This window comes from Balaenoptera ricei, chromosome 9 (assembly GCF_028023285.1).
Source record: "Balaenoptera ricei isolate mBalRic1 chromosome 9, mBalRic1.hap2, whole genome shotgun sequence".
NCBI classification, from domain to species: Eukaryota; Metazoa; Chordata; class Mammalia; order Artiodactyla; family Balaenopteridae; genus Balaenoptera; species Balaenoptera ricei.
In genome coordinates, this window is record NC_082647.1 from 105,166,223 (window position 1) to 105,186,271 (window position 20,049).

Below are 20,049 nucleotides of genomic sequence, written 5' to 3' on the forward strand. Positions count from 1 at the left end.
GGTTCTGAATTAGAGTCGGCCGGAAGCTGCCCGTGGATGGAAGTGAAAGCTTCGAGGGGGCAGCAGCCTCAACTGTAAGACAGGCCCGGGGTGTCTGGTGGGCTCCAGCTCAACCTCATGACTTACAGCTAACTAGTATTACTTCGCCTGCTAGTGGTTGAACAGACCACCATCAGGCCTGCAAGAACCACTACTAAGCAGTATGTGGCTAAATCTACCAAGTATTCCAGGGGCCTTCCAGGTCTGGACCCAGGTGAGCTGGTGACTAGGGACAGTGGGAAGATGACGGGGTCGGGGGGCCCTCAGCAGCGTGCAGGGGTGGCCCCGACCCCTCAGCAGAGATGGGGGTGAGCCCTGTGGTGAGATGGTACCTTGCTGAGCAGGTGGACGGAGGCAGCGCTGGTGCCCAGAGCACTTCCCTCCCCAGAACCAGGAGAGCAGGCCGGGCTGCACGTGGAGGGGGCAGTTCAGGCAGGATAACCTTTTCGGTTTCTGACTTACAACCTGCTTCGGGTAATTAGCTGCAGGGCGTACCCCTCAAGCCTATGTCGTACTTACGCACACGAATGAAGTCTGAGATGCAGAAAGTGACACATGCTGGGAAAACGCCCCCGAGAGACTTCAGGGAGGCCCGGCCTGGACAGCGCTGGAGCGAGCGTGCACAGGCCGGAGAGGGAGGCCGACAGAAAAGGAGCCGGCGCGCAGGGGGGAGCACCCTCCTGTGAGGGGAAGGAAGGGCCACAGAGACATCAGGGGATGAGCCGAGGATGGAGGGGGGACAGCGGGAGACGCCCCCCTGGGCAGAAGTCTGAAGCGCAGAGCGTGAGGCTCACAGGAGGAGAGGGACCGGAGAGAAAGCACCCAATGAGCTTGGGTCATGAGACGGGGCTGAGTGATTAGAAGCTTTAGGGAGGGAGGGAGGAGGCCACCCGGCTTCAGGGAAGTATTTTACATACCTGCATGAGTGTGTATGAGACTAAGTGGAATGGAGAAAGGCCACGGACCGAGCAGGGGGTTTCAAGCCCCGGTCTGCGTGGAGGGGTCAAAGATGCAGAGATGGACCCAGCTCTGGTCTCTCCCAAACAAGGAGGGCCAGTGCGCTGACGGCAGGACAACAGAAGGGCCACGAGTCCACCTCCTGCCCCCTTCCCAACACATACAAAATCTGAACCAAGTGGCACCCAGGCCAGAGAGTGTGGGGACATATCTGGTGACACCCGGGAAGTGGAACTCCATTCCTGCAGAAGAGCAACCAGCGCAGTACACCCTAGGCCACCGCCTAAAAATTTCTAGAGACCAGGTGTGGAACAGTGACAGCATTCACAGACAGGGTGACAGGAGTCTCAAGCAGAAAAATGAACACAAAATCAGGAATCACCAAACCCTGAGAAAAGCCAGCTTCCCAGGGCGGAGGCCACCAAATTCTACAGGGAAAGAAGTGCTGCTGAGAGCCACAGAGGGAACCGGGCACCAGGATTCCACAACAGACACGATCACCCTTCCAAGTGATGGGAGGGACACTGCACTCCAAAAAGTCAACCAGCCATCTGAGAAGCTAAAACCTGTGATCACTGAAATTAAAAAAACAAAACACAAAAGGTGAGCTCCAGAAAAGTAGTTGCCTCTGGGAGCAAACTGCGATCCGGTGGTCAAAGGGGGCCTGAGATTTGCCTATGCTTCTGAGTGTACTCTTTAACTATTGTGTAAATTAAAATTAATGAAAAATTTCAAAGAAATATATTTTCTGGACGAAATAAATGAGAACTTAGTACTTCTACAACCTTTCAGGCTCCTCCAAAAAAAAAAGAGTCCCTCAAGGTGACAGCAGGCCGATTAGGAAGGAAAAGGCCCTGTGGTCTGACTGATTTGGTAAATGCTGGGTTAAATCGCACGTTTCTCTCTTCCAGGTCCACCAGGTGACGGTGCCACAGCGCAGACCAGTGAGTCACTGATGCTTCAAGAACGCCTGCACAGAAACATTCACGACTGGAGATGCCCAAATCTGTGTGTCAGCTTTCATTCTTTTTTATTCTGTGAACCAAAAGCCTTTTGGAAAAAGGGCAACGCCCACTCCTGGGCTCCTGGACAGTCTGCGCCCCCTCATTCATTTTCCTCAGTGAATACACATTACTTCGGAAGATATTTTTAGGATTGTTAGAATCTCATAGTCTGTTTAGTCACTGTTCTCCTCTAGTTCCATGAGAAACGAGGCCGACGGAGCAGAGAGAGTCACTGGGCACAGTTTACACAGAGGAACACGCCGGGTGGCCGCTCCAAAGAACACAGAGCACCGAAGAGGACACATTTATAAGGTTCGCCGTGTGAAAAAAGCCAGGGACGAGCAGTGCACACAGTGCGCTATGCCCCCAGGAAATCAACCCGAAAGGCAGGATGGTGACACGGGGAGGCTGTGCGTGTGGGAGCGCGGCTGCGTGCGGACTCTGTGCTCTGCTCACTTTTGCTGGGAACCTAAAACTCCTCTTAAAAATACAGCCTGTTTTTTTAAAAAGTAGGGGAGAGGAGCACATAAGCACCCTCGGATCCTCACAGACTTCCCCTGTGGTGTCCCCGTGGTGACGGGCTCACGGCGGGGGGCCTCTCTGCAGAGAGAACAGGGAGGTGGGGTCATGGTGAGAGGAGGACGGATGTTCCATGGCCCCCCTTTCTGCTACTGCGATCTCTTTAAATATCTGCATGCGGCATTTTTCGAAACACCAGTAAAAAAATGGTTTTAAGGAAAAAGGAAGTTCTAGGGCTAGAGGGGTACAAGGGAGACAGATCTAAGTAAAGGCTGCAGCAGCAAAATCAAAGGCGCTCGGCCACAAAGCCACAAAGTGGGGAAGAGACTGGCACAAGGAGGCAGAGTCTGTAAAGAAACGACCACAGGACCCAGGGGCACAGCCTCTACCCTGCAGCCAACTGAGACTGCAGGGCCCGGGGCCACCCTCGCTCGCAGGGCTCTCCCTAACATCCTTCTCATCAGATTTCAGCCTCAACCTGAAAACTGGTGTTAACAGTGAGATCTACTCTGTGTCGCTGAGAGGGCACTGCCAACCTGCTGGAGGACAGGGACCACACCCCACATCCGCTGTGTGGCAACCGTCCCCCTCCTTCCTGACTCTGAGCTCTGGGAGGTACTTCCATGAGTTTTGCTGCTTTTGTTGTTTGGAGAGTTTGGGACTTTTCTTGGGAAGGAGAACAGACTTCTTTCTGTTCTCTTATTCCGGACCCAACAGAGTGGGCAGGGGTGGGCGGTCCCACGGAGCAAGTTAGGAAACCAGTCGTCACTGCACCGCATTGTGCAGCACCCATCCTGCCAGGCATATAGGCACAAGGGTCATGGGGTCACCCCGTAGGTACCAAGGTCACAGGGTCAGCCTGTGGGCACCAGGGTCACAGAGTCAGCAGCACTGCCTTCAGAAACAAGAGGCAAGAAGAGACCTGGAAGTTTGTTCTCCTGGGAGAACATGAGCATCTGAAATGACATTCCTCCTACTTTATTCAGCTTTCCCCAGGGACGCCCAGAAAATGCTCGACTGTTTTTAGGTCACAGCTAGTCCTACCTACCCACTTACTGCGATGCTCCAGCAGCAGCAGAACAGAAAGCTCTCGGGGAGCCTGTCTTCCTGCCCGGGGACAGTGGCGGGGGCAGATCGGGTGCCCAAGGCACAGGGGGCTTCATGGGGGGACCAGCCCAGACCTGTCTCCCACCCCTCCGGCCGTTCCCCCGCAGAGAAGATTCTGTCTAAGCATCTGGGGACTCGTGGCCACCACTGCAGAAGACTAAGGGGCGCTGGCTGGTTTCCTTCCGACTGCCCCCCTCATCAGCCCCCAGGCTGCACTTACTGCGAGCCCCACCCCACCCCACCCCACGGAAGAACCGGTCAAGAAAGGCAGAAAGGTTACGCCAGAGGAGGAGGAGAAGTTCCTTCCAACCCCACACGTGACAATGCCGCCCAGAGATGAGCGATGAGCGTGGCGCTTGCTGTCGGAAGCAGAACGTACTGATAGAACCAGGACCGCTCCTTTAACTGGGGACAGCGAAGCGCCCACTCCTCTCTCCCCGCATCCTTCCAGCTGTAGAGCAGCTCGGGAACAAGGAGGCGTCGGAGGCGCTGCACCTGCCCCAGCCGGCCAGAGGCCCCACCGGGCTGGCACTCCCAAACCCCACATGCCCCAGGCCCTGAAACAAACCTACACAAGTATTCATCCCATAAATACTTGCTGAATGAAAGCACCCAACTGAGCACTCAGCTTGTACTGACCACTCTCATTTTACTCTCTCATTTAACCCTCACGACAACCCTTTAAGCTGAGAATCATCACCCCTACTTGACACATGGAAAAACTAAAGCCTGAAGGCCAGACAGCTCAGCAAGGTCTGAGCTGGCATTTGAATGCAGGGCTTTTTTGACTCCAAGATTCACACTCTTAATCCATACCATGAATTTTTTAAAAGGGGGGAAAGAAAACTGGAAGTGAAAAGTTGGGCAGGATGGTTTCAGAGGGTAAAGTAACCAGGAAATGGGCATAAAGCAGGCCTAGAAGCCAGGACACCTGGTGCCTAGATCCTTGATTTCAGACCATTCTCCAATCAAAAGCCAAGGCCGGGGACTTCCCTGGTTGCACAGTGGTTGAGAATCTGCCTGCCAACGCAGGGGACACAGGTTTGAGCCCTGGTCCGGGAAGATCCCACATGCCGCAGAGCAACTAAGCCCGTGCGCCACAGCTACTGAGCCTGTGCTCTAGAGCCCGCGAGCCACAACTACTGAAGCCCGCGTGCCACAACTACTGAGCCTGCGCTCTAGAGCCCGTGAGCCACAACTACTGAAGCCTGCACACGTAGAGCCCGTGCTCCACAACAAGAGAAGCTACCGCAATGAGAAGCCCACGCATCACAACAAAGAGTGGCCCCTGCTCACTGCAACTAGAGAAAGCCCGTGTGCAGCAACAAAGACCCAATGCAGCCAAAAATAAATTAAAAAAAAAAAAAAAAAAAAAAAAGCCAAGGCCATTTGGAGAAAAAGCCGACTTCACAGCAGGATGACATGGAACATCTTGTGGTGCAAGCACGCAGAGAAGTGCTCAGAAAATGATGCGAACGTGTCAAAAGGACAAGCCCATTTAAAGGGCACCCTGAGCAACAACGCAAGACAGTGGGGCCATAACTATGGAGTCAACATCTGTAAGGGCACAATGACACACACAAACAAGTGCATGAATGAGTGAGTGAGTGGAGGAGAAAGAAAAGCCATTCCTAGCAATATAATCCCAATTAATAAATGTAGAAAGAAGGATATAAACAGGAAATCGCAATTTGGCAGACACCACAGCAATAATTGTTTCAGGCAAGAATAGTCAATGGTTGCTAAGATTAGTGGGCAAAGTATGAGAAGAAACAAGATATTTAGAGTCTCAAAGTATCTCCGCACAAGACACTTATTAATCACAAAAGGGAAAATCGTAACTCTTTAGCACAGAAGAAAAGCAGCCACTGCGGCAGCCTTAGCCGGTCACAAGGAAACATCAGACAAAACCACATTGAGAGACATTCTACCAAGGAAAAAAAGAAGTCAGTAATACTTAAAAGGGTCAAGGTCATGAGAGACAAGACTAAGAAACTGTGCCAGACAGAGGAGACTGAGGAGACGTGCACCATAATGCAGTGACGACAAAGGAAGCGACGCTGGCCCAGGAGAAAGGACACTACTGGAACGATGGATGAAACTGGAACAAGGTCTTCAGATGCGCTCACAGCAGCCCCTGGTTACAGGAGGCACGGACATCTGGCATACTGGGAGAAGGATGTATGGGGTCCTTTGCATGATTTCTGCAACTTTTGGGGGCAGATCTTAATTGTCTAAAAATGAAAGTTTTCTTTAGAGACCACAAAATAAATAGACCTTGAGAGTTATATGCGAGAACACGTGGTGGCCCTTGCTCAGCTAAGAAGGACTGGCCCCGTTCCATCGCGTTGTCGAAGCCACGGACCTGACCCTCGAGAGATACTCAGAACCCAGGCTCACAACCAACCAGACACGCAGGATTCAGAGCTGAGTCATCCGAGACGTCCTACTCCAGGGGTTCTCGAAGTGAGCCTGGAGATGAAGCCACCCGTGCCCCGCAGCCCTATGTCAGCCAGCTGCTGAGCCCCCATCTGTGTACACAGAGGTCTTCCCAGGACTCCACTTACCCACAGGAGGGCAGGCTCCCTGGCTTAAGAAAAAGAGACAAAAAACTCAGGCCTGCTCCCGCTCCCTTGCAGTACAGGCTACAGGGCCCAAGGCCCGCTCAGACCAGGACTCCTGACTCCCAGTCCTGGGTTCTGTCCCTAGAGGGTTCCTCACCACCAGGGAAGCTGAGTACCTGGCCCCTCAGTACAGAGACAGGGAAACGATAGAGGCCTCAGGGCTCTATGACCACACAGGACTCAATTAGGGAGTTTACAGAACACTGAGTTGCCCTAAAAGAAGACAGGGAGGAACAGTACATAGACAGATGTGAAAGCCCTAACTCTATGAAAATTCAAGAAAAACTGAATGTTACTGGATAATGGAATTCGTTAGATATGTTAAAATTCAAAGGTTTATCATTTTTGAACATGACTTTTAATTTGAATCACTCATTCACTCAGCTGGTTACTAAGTGCCAACTATGCCGCCAGGGACGTTTCAGGCACTGGCCACACAGTGGACAAGATAAACAGACCCAGGTGCACACAGTGACAGAAAAGCTGCACTGTCCCTCCATCACTTTCTGCCGACTGCCCTCCTCCTGGTTTCCCCAGTGAGAGAACTAGCACGGAGGGCTAAAGACACAAAAAAGGCAGTTTACACAGGGACACACGTGGGAGCTGCCACCCGGGGCCAGAGACAAGGGTGCGGTCTGAGCCAGAGGCCAGAGAAGCAACCGCCACAGGGCAAGCCAACCGCAGAAACAGAAACCAGGGGACAGGTCAGGAGTGTATCCCAAAGGAAAGGGGTGACGAGTGAGCTGAGGACTTCAGGGCTGGACAGCTGCAGGGAGCAAGCGAAGGGTGAAGTAGCGGCGCATGTGACGGTGCAGCGCGTGTCACCACTGGCCTCCCTCCCTCGTGACAGGACTCTCCTGGTTGCCTTGCTCGGGCCTGCACCCCCTGGTCACACATCCCGCTCTCCTGGCCCCCTAGGCAGACGCCCCCTCACCTCATGTACAACCCCCCCAGCTCTCAATCCTTGGGTCTCTTCTCCATCTACACTCACTGCCTCGGTGATCTCATCCAGTCTGTGCCTTTACACCCACTGTATGCCGATGCTTTTCAAACTCCCACCTCCAGTCCTGCTCCCCTGGGACTCCACCTGCATGGCTCACGGCTTCTCAGACCCCGAAGACCCCGCTGCGGCCAAAGCCTAACCTGCCAGCCTCAGAACCAGCCACCCCCCACCCCTTCCCTCTGCAGCTAATGTCAGCTCCACCCTTCCAGGTGCTCGGGGCAACACATTTTGAGAGGGAGAAAAAAATGAAGTTACATTTAAAATTCAAAATATTAAAGATGTATTTATTACTAAATATAGTTGTCACTAAAATACTATAATAAAAACTGAAGGGGTTTCCCTGGTGGCGCAGTGGTTGAGGGTCTGCCTGCCGGTGCAGGGGACACGAGTTCGAACCCTGGTCTGTGGGGGGGGGTCCCACATGCCGCAGAGCGACTGGGCCCGTGGGCCACAACTACTGAGCCTGCGCGTCTGGAGCCTGTGCTCCGCAGCGGGAGAGGCCGCGACAGTGAGAGGCCCGCGCACCGCGATGAAGAGTGGCCCCCGCTCGCCGCAACTAGAGAAAGCCCTCGCACAGGAACGAAGACCCAACACAGCCAAGAATAAATAAATAAATAAATTTATAAAAAAAACAAAACAAAACTGAAGAGTCTATATTCCTAGAAAATCCAAGAAAATGAACAGAGAAACTATTAGAAAACAGAGAATTCAGTATCGGTGTACAGGGCTTATTGAATAAAAACATTAAAATTCTACAGAAGAACATAAAACAAGACTTGAATAAATAAAATATACCCTTGTTCTTAGACAGAAAGACTCAATAATGTAAAGCTGTCATTTCTCTCTAATTCAAAACATAAATTTAATGTATTCCCAATGAAAATTTCAACAGAATTTTCACATGGAAAAATTTTCCAGAAAAGTCTGGGGGCAAGGGATTAAACACTAGTCCCACCAAGTATTAAAATGTATCATAATGAAGCTATGGTAAATAAAACAGCTTGGTACTGGCAAACAAATAGAACAAATGGTTTAGTATCTATGAATAAATGGAATAGAAAAGGAAAGAAACACACAGAAACATACACAGAGCCAATCAGAACCCAACATATGTCACAGTGAATGGCATTTCAAATAAAACCAATGAAGCAAAGGTAAGAGCAGCCAAGAAATGGGTTAGGGCTGCCGGCTGGCACCTGGGGTGGGTCAGGTACCCACCATCAGACAGCCTGGCAGTGAGAGAACAAACTGGTACAATCTCTCTGGGGCCACTTCAGCAACATCCATCAAAATTACACACTTCATACCCTTTGACCCAGTAATTCCTGTTCTGGGAAGTCGTCCAACAGATATCCATACACATGTTCCAAGAAACACATACAGCACAGTCACTGCAGCATCATTTGTGCCCGCAGTAGATTGGAAACAACCTAATGACGCTGCCTGTGGAGACTCACTAAATAATGACGCTACATCCACAGGGTAGAACTCTGAGGGAGTCGAGAGAAAGGCTGTAGTCAAGTCTGACTCTTGGCTACAGGCAGAGTCACCTGGAAAGCTTCTGAAAATCCCGACACAGGGTCGCACCTGGGCCAGTTACATCTGATCTCCAGGGGCAGGCCCAGGAATCAGCATCTTAAAGCCCCGCAGCTGTGAGGACAGTGACAACGCACACCAGGAAAAACAGCACCTGGCACCAGGGAGACTGCATCCTTGTTAGCTGCCTGTCAGCCGCTCGGGGATGTAACTACAAGTCCACACACAGCATACCGTATACAACAGAGAAAATATACATAAATGAATACGAAAAATAAAAAGTTGATAAAACAGAAAACTTTTACAAAAGTACGGACAATGGCTGCCTCTAGGGAGAATTCACTTTCATTACACAGGCTTATAACTTTCAAAAGTATTGACCCTAAATCCAACTGCCAATTTACTACACCACGCAACAGTCAGAGAGTGGGAAACAACATACCAACAACTTGATTTTTTTCGTAACAAATAAATTTTGAGAGAATAAAAGCAAGAGAAACAGAGAGTCAGCTACAAAGTGATATGTGGTTGGAGCCTTATTATAGACTTAAACTTTTTTTTTTAAATTATGACAGTATGAGAAAACTGGAAGTTTAAACACTGGTTGAAAACATTTACAGATGAAATGATGAGGTAGAATTTGCTTCTGAATAACACAGGAGGGGGAGAAGTGGCCGGGTGTACTTCACAGGGTTGGCAGTGAGTACACGCGGATTCACTGCATTCTTCTGTCACTTACCTTTGTATTTAAATTCAACCTAATACATTTTCCACAAGGTGCATATACTTTTTTTTTCAATAGGAAAAAGAAAACAAAAGCTAGCATAAAAAGTTATACTTCTTTAGTGACACAGAAAAATATTCAATTAGAAACTGGTTGTGTTAGTTTTGAAAAGTATCTCTTAGATAGTTGTGGTAATAGTTCCTTTTTCTTAACAATAGCAAAGCGAACATACCCATGTCTGGGCCTCTAAGCGCACTGGGAACTGCTTCAATTCCCCATGACTCTGGCCCTCCCTTCTAACTATGATTTCAAGCAAAGCACTTCACCACTGTTCATCTCCATTTCTCCATCTGTTAAAAGGAAGCAGACTGGGCTCTGGCATCTGGAAGTACACATTTCCCAGAGGGAAGAGTACCCTGGGGGAGTCTCACTGGCCCCCTCCTCCTGCCCACAAACATGCTCACTCTATGCTCACTCTCACAGGCTAGGACACCAGGTCATTTTTACCATCCGGCTTCAGTATCCAACCAACTCAACATGAGTCATTGCTGTAAGATATACAGGCCAACCTCTTCTAAAAATGAAGCCTATAAGCTAGAAATGAATTGCAAAATGAAAACAAAAACACAATGCTTCTAGAGGAAAAAAATACTTCTAACAAACAACCTATATCAGGTCTTCCTCATCTGTGATTTAAATCAAATCCCTGAGGCCACTTACACCTGAGGTTCCTTAGAGAAGGGGCAGTTTCAGGGTGAATTGGGTGAAAGAACAGCTTCTATACCAGATGAGACTGAAAACAGACCCTGAGGCAGGCAGGCCCAGCAGAGCCCCAGTGGGGGAAAGCCGGCAGACATCCCTGGACTGCTGGCTTTCTGTTTACTATTCTCTTGAGTGCATGATTACAGCCAACAACCTCATCTGAGCAAAAGAACCTCTTGGGCACAAAACACTCAACAGTGTACAACATGAATTCAAAATCAGCAAAAGGGATGCAGGAAATGCTCAGCATACAATGTTCAGCAAAACAGAAGCCACAGTGTAAGACAATTTTATAAGCATACTTTGTGTGTGTGTGTGTGTGTTCAAACACACCCACACACACGTTTATATGCATAGAAAAAACTGTAGAAATATCCCAGAAAGTTAATAGGGAGTGGTAGGATGTTTTCTCTTGTTTACACACTTATCTTTATTTTCCAAATAGTCTACACTGAGCATAATGAGGAAGAAAAACAGTTTGTTCTTGTTTAAGTTAAGAAAAGCAATACTGAGAACAGCTCGTACCTACTTGAGGGCTCACTACGCGCCAGGAATCCTGCTCACCAGGTCTTACTCACTGACCTCAGTCAATCTTCACCATAAGCCGACAGGGTGGGTATTTGGGGTAGCATTCCGGTATGTCCACGTGACTCTATCAAAGGGCCTCCTGCAATGGGCACCTGAAAAAGCAGGGACCAACAAAGGAAGGACCCCATTTAGAGACAAACCCAGGAAGCCAGCTCTCAGGCAGCATGACTGCACACAGAAAGGATGCCCCAGCAGAGAGCAGCGCCCTTCTGCTCTTGTGACAGCCCGCCTAAGGGACATCTAAGCCACAGACGTCACGAGACACGGGTGAGCAGAACCGAAGGAGAGGCACTAAGGAATGAACTCAGCACGCATCGGATGCTCACCTAACACACAGCTGGGAGCTGAGAGGGGCTGAGTAAGTCTCTGCCCCAAAAGTGAAAGATGTAAGAACTAGCCATAAACAGATGTAAGATGAAACCCAGGCTCAGAGGAGGCGCGGTTACCTGTGGCGGGCAGCAGAGGGACAGAGGTGCTGGAAGGCCTTGCTGCGTGGACAAGAGCACTGAAGAACGTGAACAGTGCTGTGCTTCCGGCAGATGAACCAGGCACGATGAAGACGAAGCATCTGCTGAGGATACTATTAGAAATCTGAAACTTCTCTTCCAAACTACACCATCCCTTTCCCAAGATGGATCCCTGTAACAGCTGGACACAAAGGCCATGCCACCCAAAATAAAAGAAAGCACTGAGCAGCTTTCTAACACACCCTTGTTCTACCAGGATTTCACCAGATGGGTCAACACATCAAGTAGTTCCATGACACCCCCTTCTCACGAGGCCCTGCTGCCTGCTTCCCTGTGCAGGACAGAGGGGTAGCTCGGGAGGGACTCAGGGCATGTACCACCATTCAACACTGACAGCGCAGGAGCGGCCCTCTGTATCCACAGTTCCACATCCACGATTCAACCAACCACAGACTCTGCAGTATTGTAGTGTTTACTACTGAAAAAAGTCCATGTATAGGTGGATCTGTGCAGTTCAAGGTTGTGTTGTTCAAGGGCCAACTGTAATTTACTCTCAGTGCTTTCTTTCCTTTTTCTTCTTTTTAAAGAATTCTGTTTGTAATTTATAAGGGCAAAAGCCAGAGGTAGCACAGCCTTTTGTACATTTTTGTCAGCATCCCAGCACTAGCAAATGCAGTTATCACTGTTTTGCCTACAGCGACACCTGCAGATTGAGAGGGAAACTGCAGGACCTATGGCCACCGAAGTGGGACCAGACACAGAGATGGAACCCAAGAGGCAAACCCCACCAACAGCTCTGAGAGGTGCCCGACTTAGTGATTAGGACGTTGATGCTGTTGGTTTTGCGTCCCTCTCTCCTTCCACAGCACTAGTAATGTCATCAGCATTTCTGAAAGCTTCCCAGCTCCCTAGAAGTCCTTTGAGCACAGATCACTGGGTCAAGTACAATATAAACACTGGGGCTCTAAGCAGCACTTTTTACAGTATCTTCACTATGGACAACTCATAAACTGTGAAGCTCCTTTGCAGAGTACGTGCACCTTCTCAAAGCTATCTTGTATGGACAAGGAAATTTTTGTGTACCCAAATTCTCTCATCTCTAAGGAATAAAACTGGGCACTTTAAGCACTAGGGTGGCGGCATGTGGCTTTATGTGTAAAAATCTGTACTTTATTTTATGTATAAATGAAAATGTACACTGCAAAAACTTTAACCCATGGTTGGCAGGGCCTAGGCTGGGGACAGGGGGTTGACTCCAAAGTGTGATTTGCCTGTAGACTGAGAGAAGTTGCCATCACCACTACCTAATACTGGGCAGAACCACCAGCAAATGGGTAGCAAGCAGGAGTAATCAGAAATCAGCAATGTCAGACCCAGATTCTAGGTATGTAACTGGTTTTTGGACAGGGTGCCCCACAAAGGCAGTGCTTCTGTGTGGTCACCTAAAGAATAACTATCTTAAGTTATTTAATTAACAGAACCCCCAGATCTACAGTTTATAGGATAAGCAATTCTGGGCACTGACTGGAAGGACTTGGGGGGCCACAAAAGCTACAACAAGGACAAGGATGGCTTTCATGTTCCACTTCAGATCTGCCACAATACAGCCTTTCAGATGGAACTAGAGAGATGTGGACCACAATTTCTTGTTTTGTTCACAGAAAACCAGTGAATACCTGAAGGCTGAGAAGGTTCAGTCCACGGAAGCGTTGAGCCTGCAGCACCAAACTAAGGTTTCCTGGAACACACCCAAGTCTTCAGTCTATACTTACACCAGGTTAGGACTCGCAAAACTAACGCTGATACTAACCTGGAACACAACTCATTGGTCCAAGAATAAAAAATAGGGTCTCTACAAGACAACAAGGCAGCTATTCTAATCTATTACTCAGGAATTAAAAACAAATCCCCTCTTTTAATAGAGTTCTTAGAAATCATAAAAAGAATGCAAAAAAATTAGTAAAGCAAAGTGTATAGTTCATAGTAGAAAAATTAGAAAATACAGTAAGGGGCAACGACGGCAATGAAAAACACTCACAGTTCCACCACTATTCATAATGTATTTCCTTCTGGGCTTTTTCTCTGCATGTACACTTAACCCCCCTTGAACAGCAGGGGGTTATGGGCACCGACCCTCCATGAAGTCGAACTTGGACTTTGAGACTCTGCAGTCTTGCCCCAACCCATCTCCACAAAATTTATTTTCTCCCTACTCCGCATTTTATGTCACTCCAAGTTGTTCACTTTGCTTCATTAACTAGGAACTACATTCAAAGAGTACCCAAAACAGGTTAGAGCGAGAGTGCAAGGAGAGGGAAGAACAGAAGGGAAGTTTAGTCAGAGAAGGGCCAAGGGGGAGAGGCAACCAGGAGAGGGCAGGGAATAGTCCTACCAAAGAGGGAAGAGAGCAGATTCGCCTAAAGACAGAGCAGACCAGGAGCAGCATGCCGTCTTTCAGACACTGCCACAGCTCATACACAAGGAGGTTTCAGCTCTGCTCACCCAAACAGGGGCAGGGAAGCACCAGGAAGCAGAATTCCTGAAAAGTGAGGACGAGTACAGCACAGGGCTTGATCTAAGCCCTACCACTCATTAGCTGCATGACCCTTGGCTCATTCAATATTCACAACAGCCTCTGAGGGAGGTGCTGTTATTATCACCTCCACTTTACAAAGGAGAAAACTGAGACACAGAAAGGTGACGCAGCTTGCCCAAGGTAATACATTTACTAAGTGGCAGGCTCTGAGGGGACTCTGGGTCCGCAGTCCCCCATTCCAGACAACCTCTTTGGGTGTACGTTAGACCAAGAGAACTGTGGGCCCATGTCCCAGCAGTGGCTCCTGCAGGGAAAAAACAGAGTCAAGACACACAGACAGGCAGGTCTCACGGGAAAGCATAACTCTATGAGCCCAGTGCTCTAACTCTGGTCTAGCTCTTAACTGGCTGTTTGACTGTGGGCAGATTATTACCTTACCCTATAGAGAGAAAAAGGAAGAATACTGAAACCAGTTGACCTCCCATCCTACACACTATAAGGCAGTTTGCAAACATGAAGAGCTAACTAAATGCTGAAATAGAGTCAGTGTGTTACCAAGTAAGACCCACTAAGGGACAAACCCAACCACCAGATGTGAAGCAAGAAAGAAGCCACCTCTGACATAAAACTAGGAATGTTTCCTTAGGTCAGTCTTCCAAGGCAAAAGAAACAAAAGCAAAATAAACAAATAGGACGTAATCAAACTTATAAGCTTTTTCAGAGCAAAGGAAACCATAAACAAAACGAAAAGACAACCTAAGGAAGGGGAGAAAATATTTGCAAACAATGCAACCAACAAGGGCCTAATCCCCAAAATATACAAATAACTCACACAACTCAATAATAAAAAAACAAATAACCCAAATGAAAAATGGGCAGAAGACCTATATAGACATTTCTCCAAAGAAGACATACAGATGGCCAATAGACACGTGAAAAGATGCTCAAATCGCTAATTGTTAGAGAAATGCAAATCAAAACTACAATGAGGTATCACTTCACACAGGTCAGAATGGCCATCATTAAAAAACTCTACAAATAACAAATGCTGGAGAAGGTGTGGAGGAAAGGGACCCTCTTGCACTGTTGGTGGGAATGTAAATTGGTGCAGCCACTATGAAGAACAGTATGGAGGTTCCTTAAACAACTAAAAATAGAGTTACCACATGATCCAGCAATACCACTCCTGGGCATATACCCGGAGAAAACTCTAATCTGAAAAGATATATGCACCCCAGTGTTCACTGCAGCACTATTTACAATAGGCAAGACATGGAAGCAACCTAAGTGTCCATCGACAGATGAATGGATAAAGAAGATGTGAGATACACACACACACACACACACACACACACACACACACACAATGGAATACTACTCAGCCATAAAAAAGAACGAAATAATGCCATTTGCAGCAACATGGACGGACCTAGAGATTATCATACTAAGTACGTCAGAGAAAAACAAATATCATATGATAACACTTATATATGGAATCTTAAAAAAAAAAAAAAAAGAAGATACAAATGAACTTATATACAAAACAGAAACAGACCTACAGACACAGAAAACAAACTTATGGTTACCAAAGGGGAAAGGGAGGTGGGGATAAGTTAGGAGTTTGGGATTACCAGATACACACTGCTATGTATAAAATAGATACCCAACAAGGCCCTACTGTATAGCACAGGGAGCTATATTCAATATCTTGTAATAAACCATGATGAAAAAAAGAAAAGAAAGAAGCCACAAAGTAGAAATTCTTACTTGGGAAGAGCTGGTGGTCTCCTCGGGACTTCAGCAGCGCCAGCATCTGTTCCTGGTGGCTCTGCCTCCCCGGAGCGGTGGGCCACTTCCTGCTCGGCACCCTGCGGGCCGGGAGGCTCCTGAGGCCCGCCCGAGTCTGCGGTGGAGTCCACCTCCACCTCCTGAACCGGGGCTGGGACCGGCTCCCGCTCAGCCGTGGCCGCTGCCACAGCCGTGGCCGCCTCCTCTTCCTTCCGCCTGACCTTCTCCTCCAGCTCCTTCCTCCTCTTTTCATCATCCTGACGGGCCATGCGGTCAAAGGTTTTGAATACCTAAAATCAAACAGCAATCCTGCAATCAGTTCATCCGCCCAGTACCGTACCACACATTCTGCAGAAATACAGCAAAATCTGGTAAATAAAGAATGAAAAAGCAGTAGACGAAAAAAAATGTTCCCACTGGCAAAATGGAAATGCACTTCAACTTCACCAAATGCCGCTAGGAAAACAATCTTTAAAGGGGAGTTCCAAAATCAATGAAAGTGAAACCTTTACAAGCCAAGGCTCAAAATATTTACACGCCTATGAGGTCAACTTTCAAGTCTAAATGATGCATAACTAAATGGTCTCACCTGTCATTACTTTTATAGCCCCCGAGAGCCTTGTTCGAAATGCAAAGAACACGCTGTCCTGGTACTGAGAGCTGTAAAGGCACCAACAACTCAGACGAAAGAAGAGAAGATGGGAATTAGTTGAATTTCAATCCACAAAATACAAGCCGGCTCACTGGACTGCTGCTATCTTCCCACACTGCACGGGCTGAGGGAAGGTGTGGGTCTTAGCCTGGGAATTCAACAAACATCCATGATGTGCCTACAATGTGCAAGGGGCACCAAAAATCAAAATGACAGCTCCCAACCTCGAAGAACTCAATTTTCTGGTGTGTGGATCAGTCATTAATCTTTTCTGGGCCACAGTCACACCCACAAAAGTGCTGGGACTCTCCATCCAAAAAGTGCACAAGAAAATGGCATTTTGTATGCACCATTCGAGGGCGCACATAACCCTGAAGTGCAGCCAGGACAGACCCAGACGTGACAACTCTGACAGGAAGAGGCTGTGACGAATACACGTGATGCCATCAGAATGAGGGTGCAAATGAGCATTTCCAGTGAAAGAGAGCTACGGAAGTTTCTTGGAAGAAGGCGCTCTGCCTCAGACCTTGAATGAAAGGCACACCTTCCAGAGGGAATGACAGGAGGAAATGTCACAGCTCCAAGAGGCAGGGTCACCAAGAAATATATCCTATGGTATCTCCTCCCGGAGGCAGGAAAGCTGGGAGATCCACCTTGAAAAGTGGGTGGGAGAAGACCCTTACATTCAATCCAGCAACCTCGCTCCGTGGTATTTACCCAAAGGAGTTGAAAACATGTCCACCCAAAACCCCGTACACGGATTGTGTATAGCAACTTTATTCATAATTGCCAAAACTTGGAAGCAACCACGATATCCTTCAGCAGGTGAATGGATAAACAAACTGTGGTACATCCAGACAATGGAATATGATTCTGTGATGAAAGAAATGAGCTATTAAGCCATGAAAAAACATGGAAGAACCTTAAATGCGTATCAGTAAAAGAAACCAATCTGAAAAGGCTACACAGTGTATGATTCCAACTATATGACACTGTGGAAAAGGCAAAATTTTAAAGACAATAAAAAGACCAGTGGTTGCCAGAGGTTGGGGGGAGGGAGGTTGGAGGGAGCAGGTAGAGCTCACAGGATTTTTTTAGGGCAGTGAAAATACTTTGTGTGGTACCATAATGAGGACTACATGCCATCACACATTTGTCCAAACCCCATAAAATGAACAGTAAGAGTGAACCCTGAAGTAAACTGTGGGTTTAGGTGACTATGATATGTCAATGTAAGTCCATCAACTGTAAGAAATGCACCACTCTGGTGGCAGCTGTTGGTATAGGGGACGCTGGGGGAGGGAGGGTGGGCAGGGGGGACATAAGAAATCTCTGTACCTTCTCTTCCATTTCGCTCTGAACCTAAAACTACTCTAAAAAAAGTCTTAATAAAATAAAAATGTCTTAAGGTGTGTAGGACTGTTTCCAAAGGGCTAGAATGCAGACACGTGCTACATAACTGTTGCGTGCACTGGGCAGGAAGACAGAACCAAAGAAGTTACTAACTATGTCAATGTTTTTACAGACATTCTCTCAAAACCCTCGTGAAAATGCTGTGAGGAAGGCACTGACATTTCAAAGATAATGGAAAACTAAGCTCGGAGAGGGTAACCTGCCCAAGGTCCTGCCAGTGAAAGAAGAAAGTAAAAAATTATACAGGAAACACACCAAACACTGAAAGGAGATGTAGGCAGAGGAAGGTAAGTAAAACCCTAAGGCTAAAAACTGGAAACAATATCTCTCTCTACTTCTTCAGAGAACCTGACCCCTGACTCACTCCTCTTGTTCTCACGTCAATGACACCGGACACCAGACCCGTTGCCCTCAGAGCCATTCATCCTCCTGACGCCCCACATCTTCATCTTAACTCCAGAAAAGAAGCAACAGCAAGGGATCTCTCCAAACGCCAGGAGCCTCCCTCGGACCCTGGGCCTCACGTTCCTCGCTGCACTGCGGCGCCCACCGCCCCTGCTTACTCAGCACCCTGCCTGCTCCCTGGCTTCACCTCTCACGTCGCCACTGACCTCAGCACTCATTTCAGAATCCCGGACTGCGGAGCTGGAAGAGATGTCCCTGACCTCCAATCAACCTTCTCAACTGACAGAGAGGAGAGTGATTCTCCCAAGACTTCCCAGCAAGCTCAGAACAGATAGAGCCAGCTTTCCTGACTCTCATGGGGGGGACTTCTAAGCTTGCCAAACTGGACTCCAGAATAAACACAGAGGACCCACTGATACGAATGAAATGTCATTCAAAATTATTGTTTTCTTAAAACATCCTAGTAAATCATGGAGTGGAATACAATTTCTATATGCATCTTTCCTGCTGAGGGTCCTGCAAGCTGTACATTCAGACTGTGCAAGCCCTAAGAATTAGGAGGAAAAGTCTGAGAAGGCTTAAACCTCACCAACAGCCCATACCCCAAAATATCAAGGGAGAACTTTTGGGTTCCAGAACAGAGTACCCCAATACTCCCATCCAAACCCTCTTTGTCTGAGTTCTGAAGAGACCCCCAAGCACCCCACTGCCAAATGCCTCTGTGGATAAAAGAACAGCTCCCCAGGATTTACCCTGATCTACCCAACCAAAATAGCCAGGGAATATCTGCTCTTTTAAAGTTCCTTGGGCAATACTGATGATTCAGAACCACTTTCAAAAAACACTACACCCCTCCTATCTGCTGGAAACTGTCCCCCTTGGTTTCCCTGAAACTTACTGCCCTGCCCACTTCCCTCCATCCCCCTCCCGCTCACCTCCATCCCCCTCCCACTCACACAGCCTCTTCCTTCTCCCATCCCTTCTCTGGGATCCTTCCCCAAAGGGCTATCCTCCACCTTCAGTTCCTCTCCTTCAAACCACTCAGATTCCTCTACCTTCCTTAAAATCCAGCCCCACAATTCAACAGCCTGTGGGCAGGGACTTCTGCCTGCCATCTCCAACTCAACTAAGCTTCTTCCCCTAAACTCAGGTGACAGTTCAGTGAATGCATTATCATTATTACAGTGCCCAGGTTTGAAACCCTGGATCACCTCTGGCCCATCCCAACCCTCTCTCTGCCCTGCTCTCCACCCCCACTTTATTAAACTGTTCACCAAATCTTAACCTTAAGGGTGTCTGAAGCATAGTAGGTGTCTCACATGAATTACCTCTGTCAGTTACCTGTAAAACAAGGGAAAAGACCAACCTTTCAGGTTGTGTTAGAAATAAATAACATCCTAGAATGTAAAATACATAACAACTGGTACATACTAGGTGCTCAGTAAATGTTCCTTTCTCCTTTACATCTTTTCTGCAAAGATCACCCTAGACAAAAGTGTTGCCACCCTACAATGGATTGGTTAAATAATAGAACAGAAAGATCTGGAATCCGAAAAATGAAGTTTTGAGTTCCAGCTCTATGATGAGTTTGGTCAAATCACCTATCCTTGCTGAACTGGCACCCTCATCTGCCACATAAAACTCAACCTTATCTATTTCACAGTCTTCCATGAAAGCATTAATTTGACATTCACAGTCTTCCATGAAAGCATTAATTTGACATAAGGGCCTCCTAAAAACCATCTCTGACACACAGCTCTCTGATCACTCAGATGGCACTTAACAACTACAAGGATGAGGAACAGCCTTAAGTTTTGAAACTGAATACCACCCTCACTCCTCATTTGACCATATTATCTTTGGTAGTTAAACATTTTAAACTTCTGTTTCTTCATGCAGGCACTGAGGAAAATAATACCTGACCA

At 47.8% G+C, this 20,049-nt stretch overlaps 1 protein-coding gene across 1 annotated transcript in view; it reads right to left on the minus strand.

The window, feature by feature from the left end:
• Positions 1 to 20,049, minus strand: part of NUDCD3 (NudC domain containing 3) — a 74,067-nt gene that overhangs the window by 52,367 nt on the left and 1,651 nt on the right. The window contains exon 2 of the mRNA XM_059934275.1: positions 15,634 to 15,944. Coding sequence (XP_059790258.1) covers positions 15,634 to 15,944 — 311 coding nt within the window. The remainder of the gene's footprint in view (positions 1 to 15,633; positions 15,945 to 20,049) is intronic.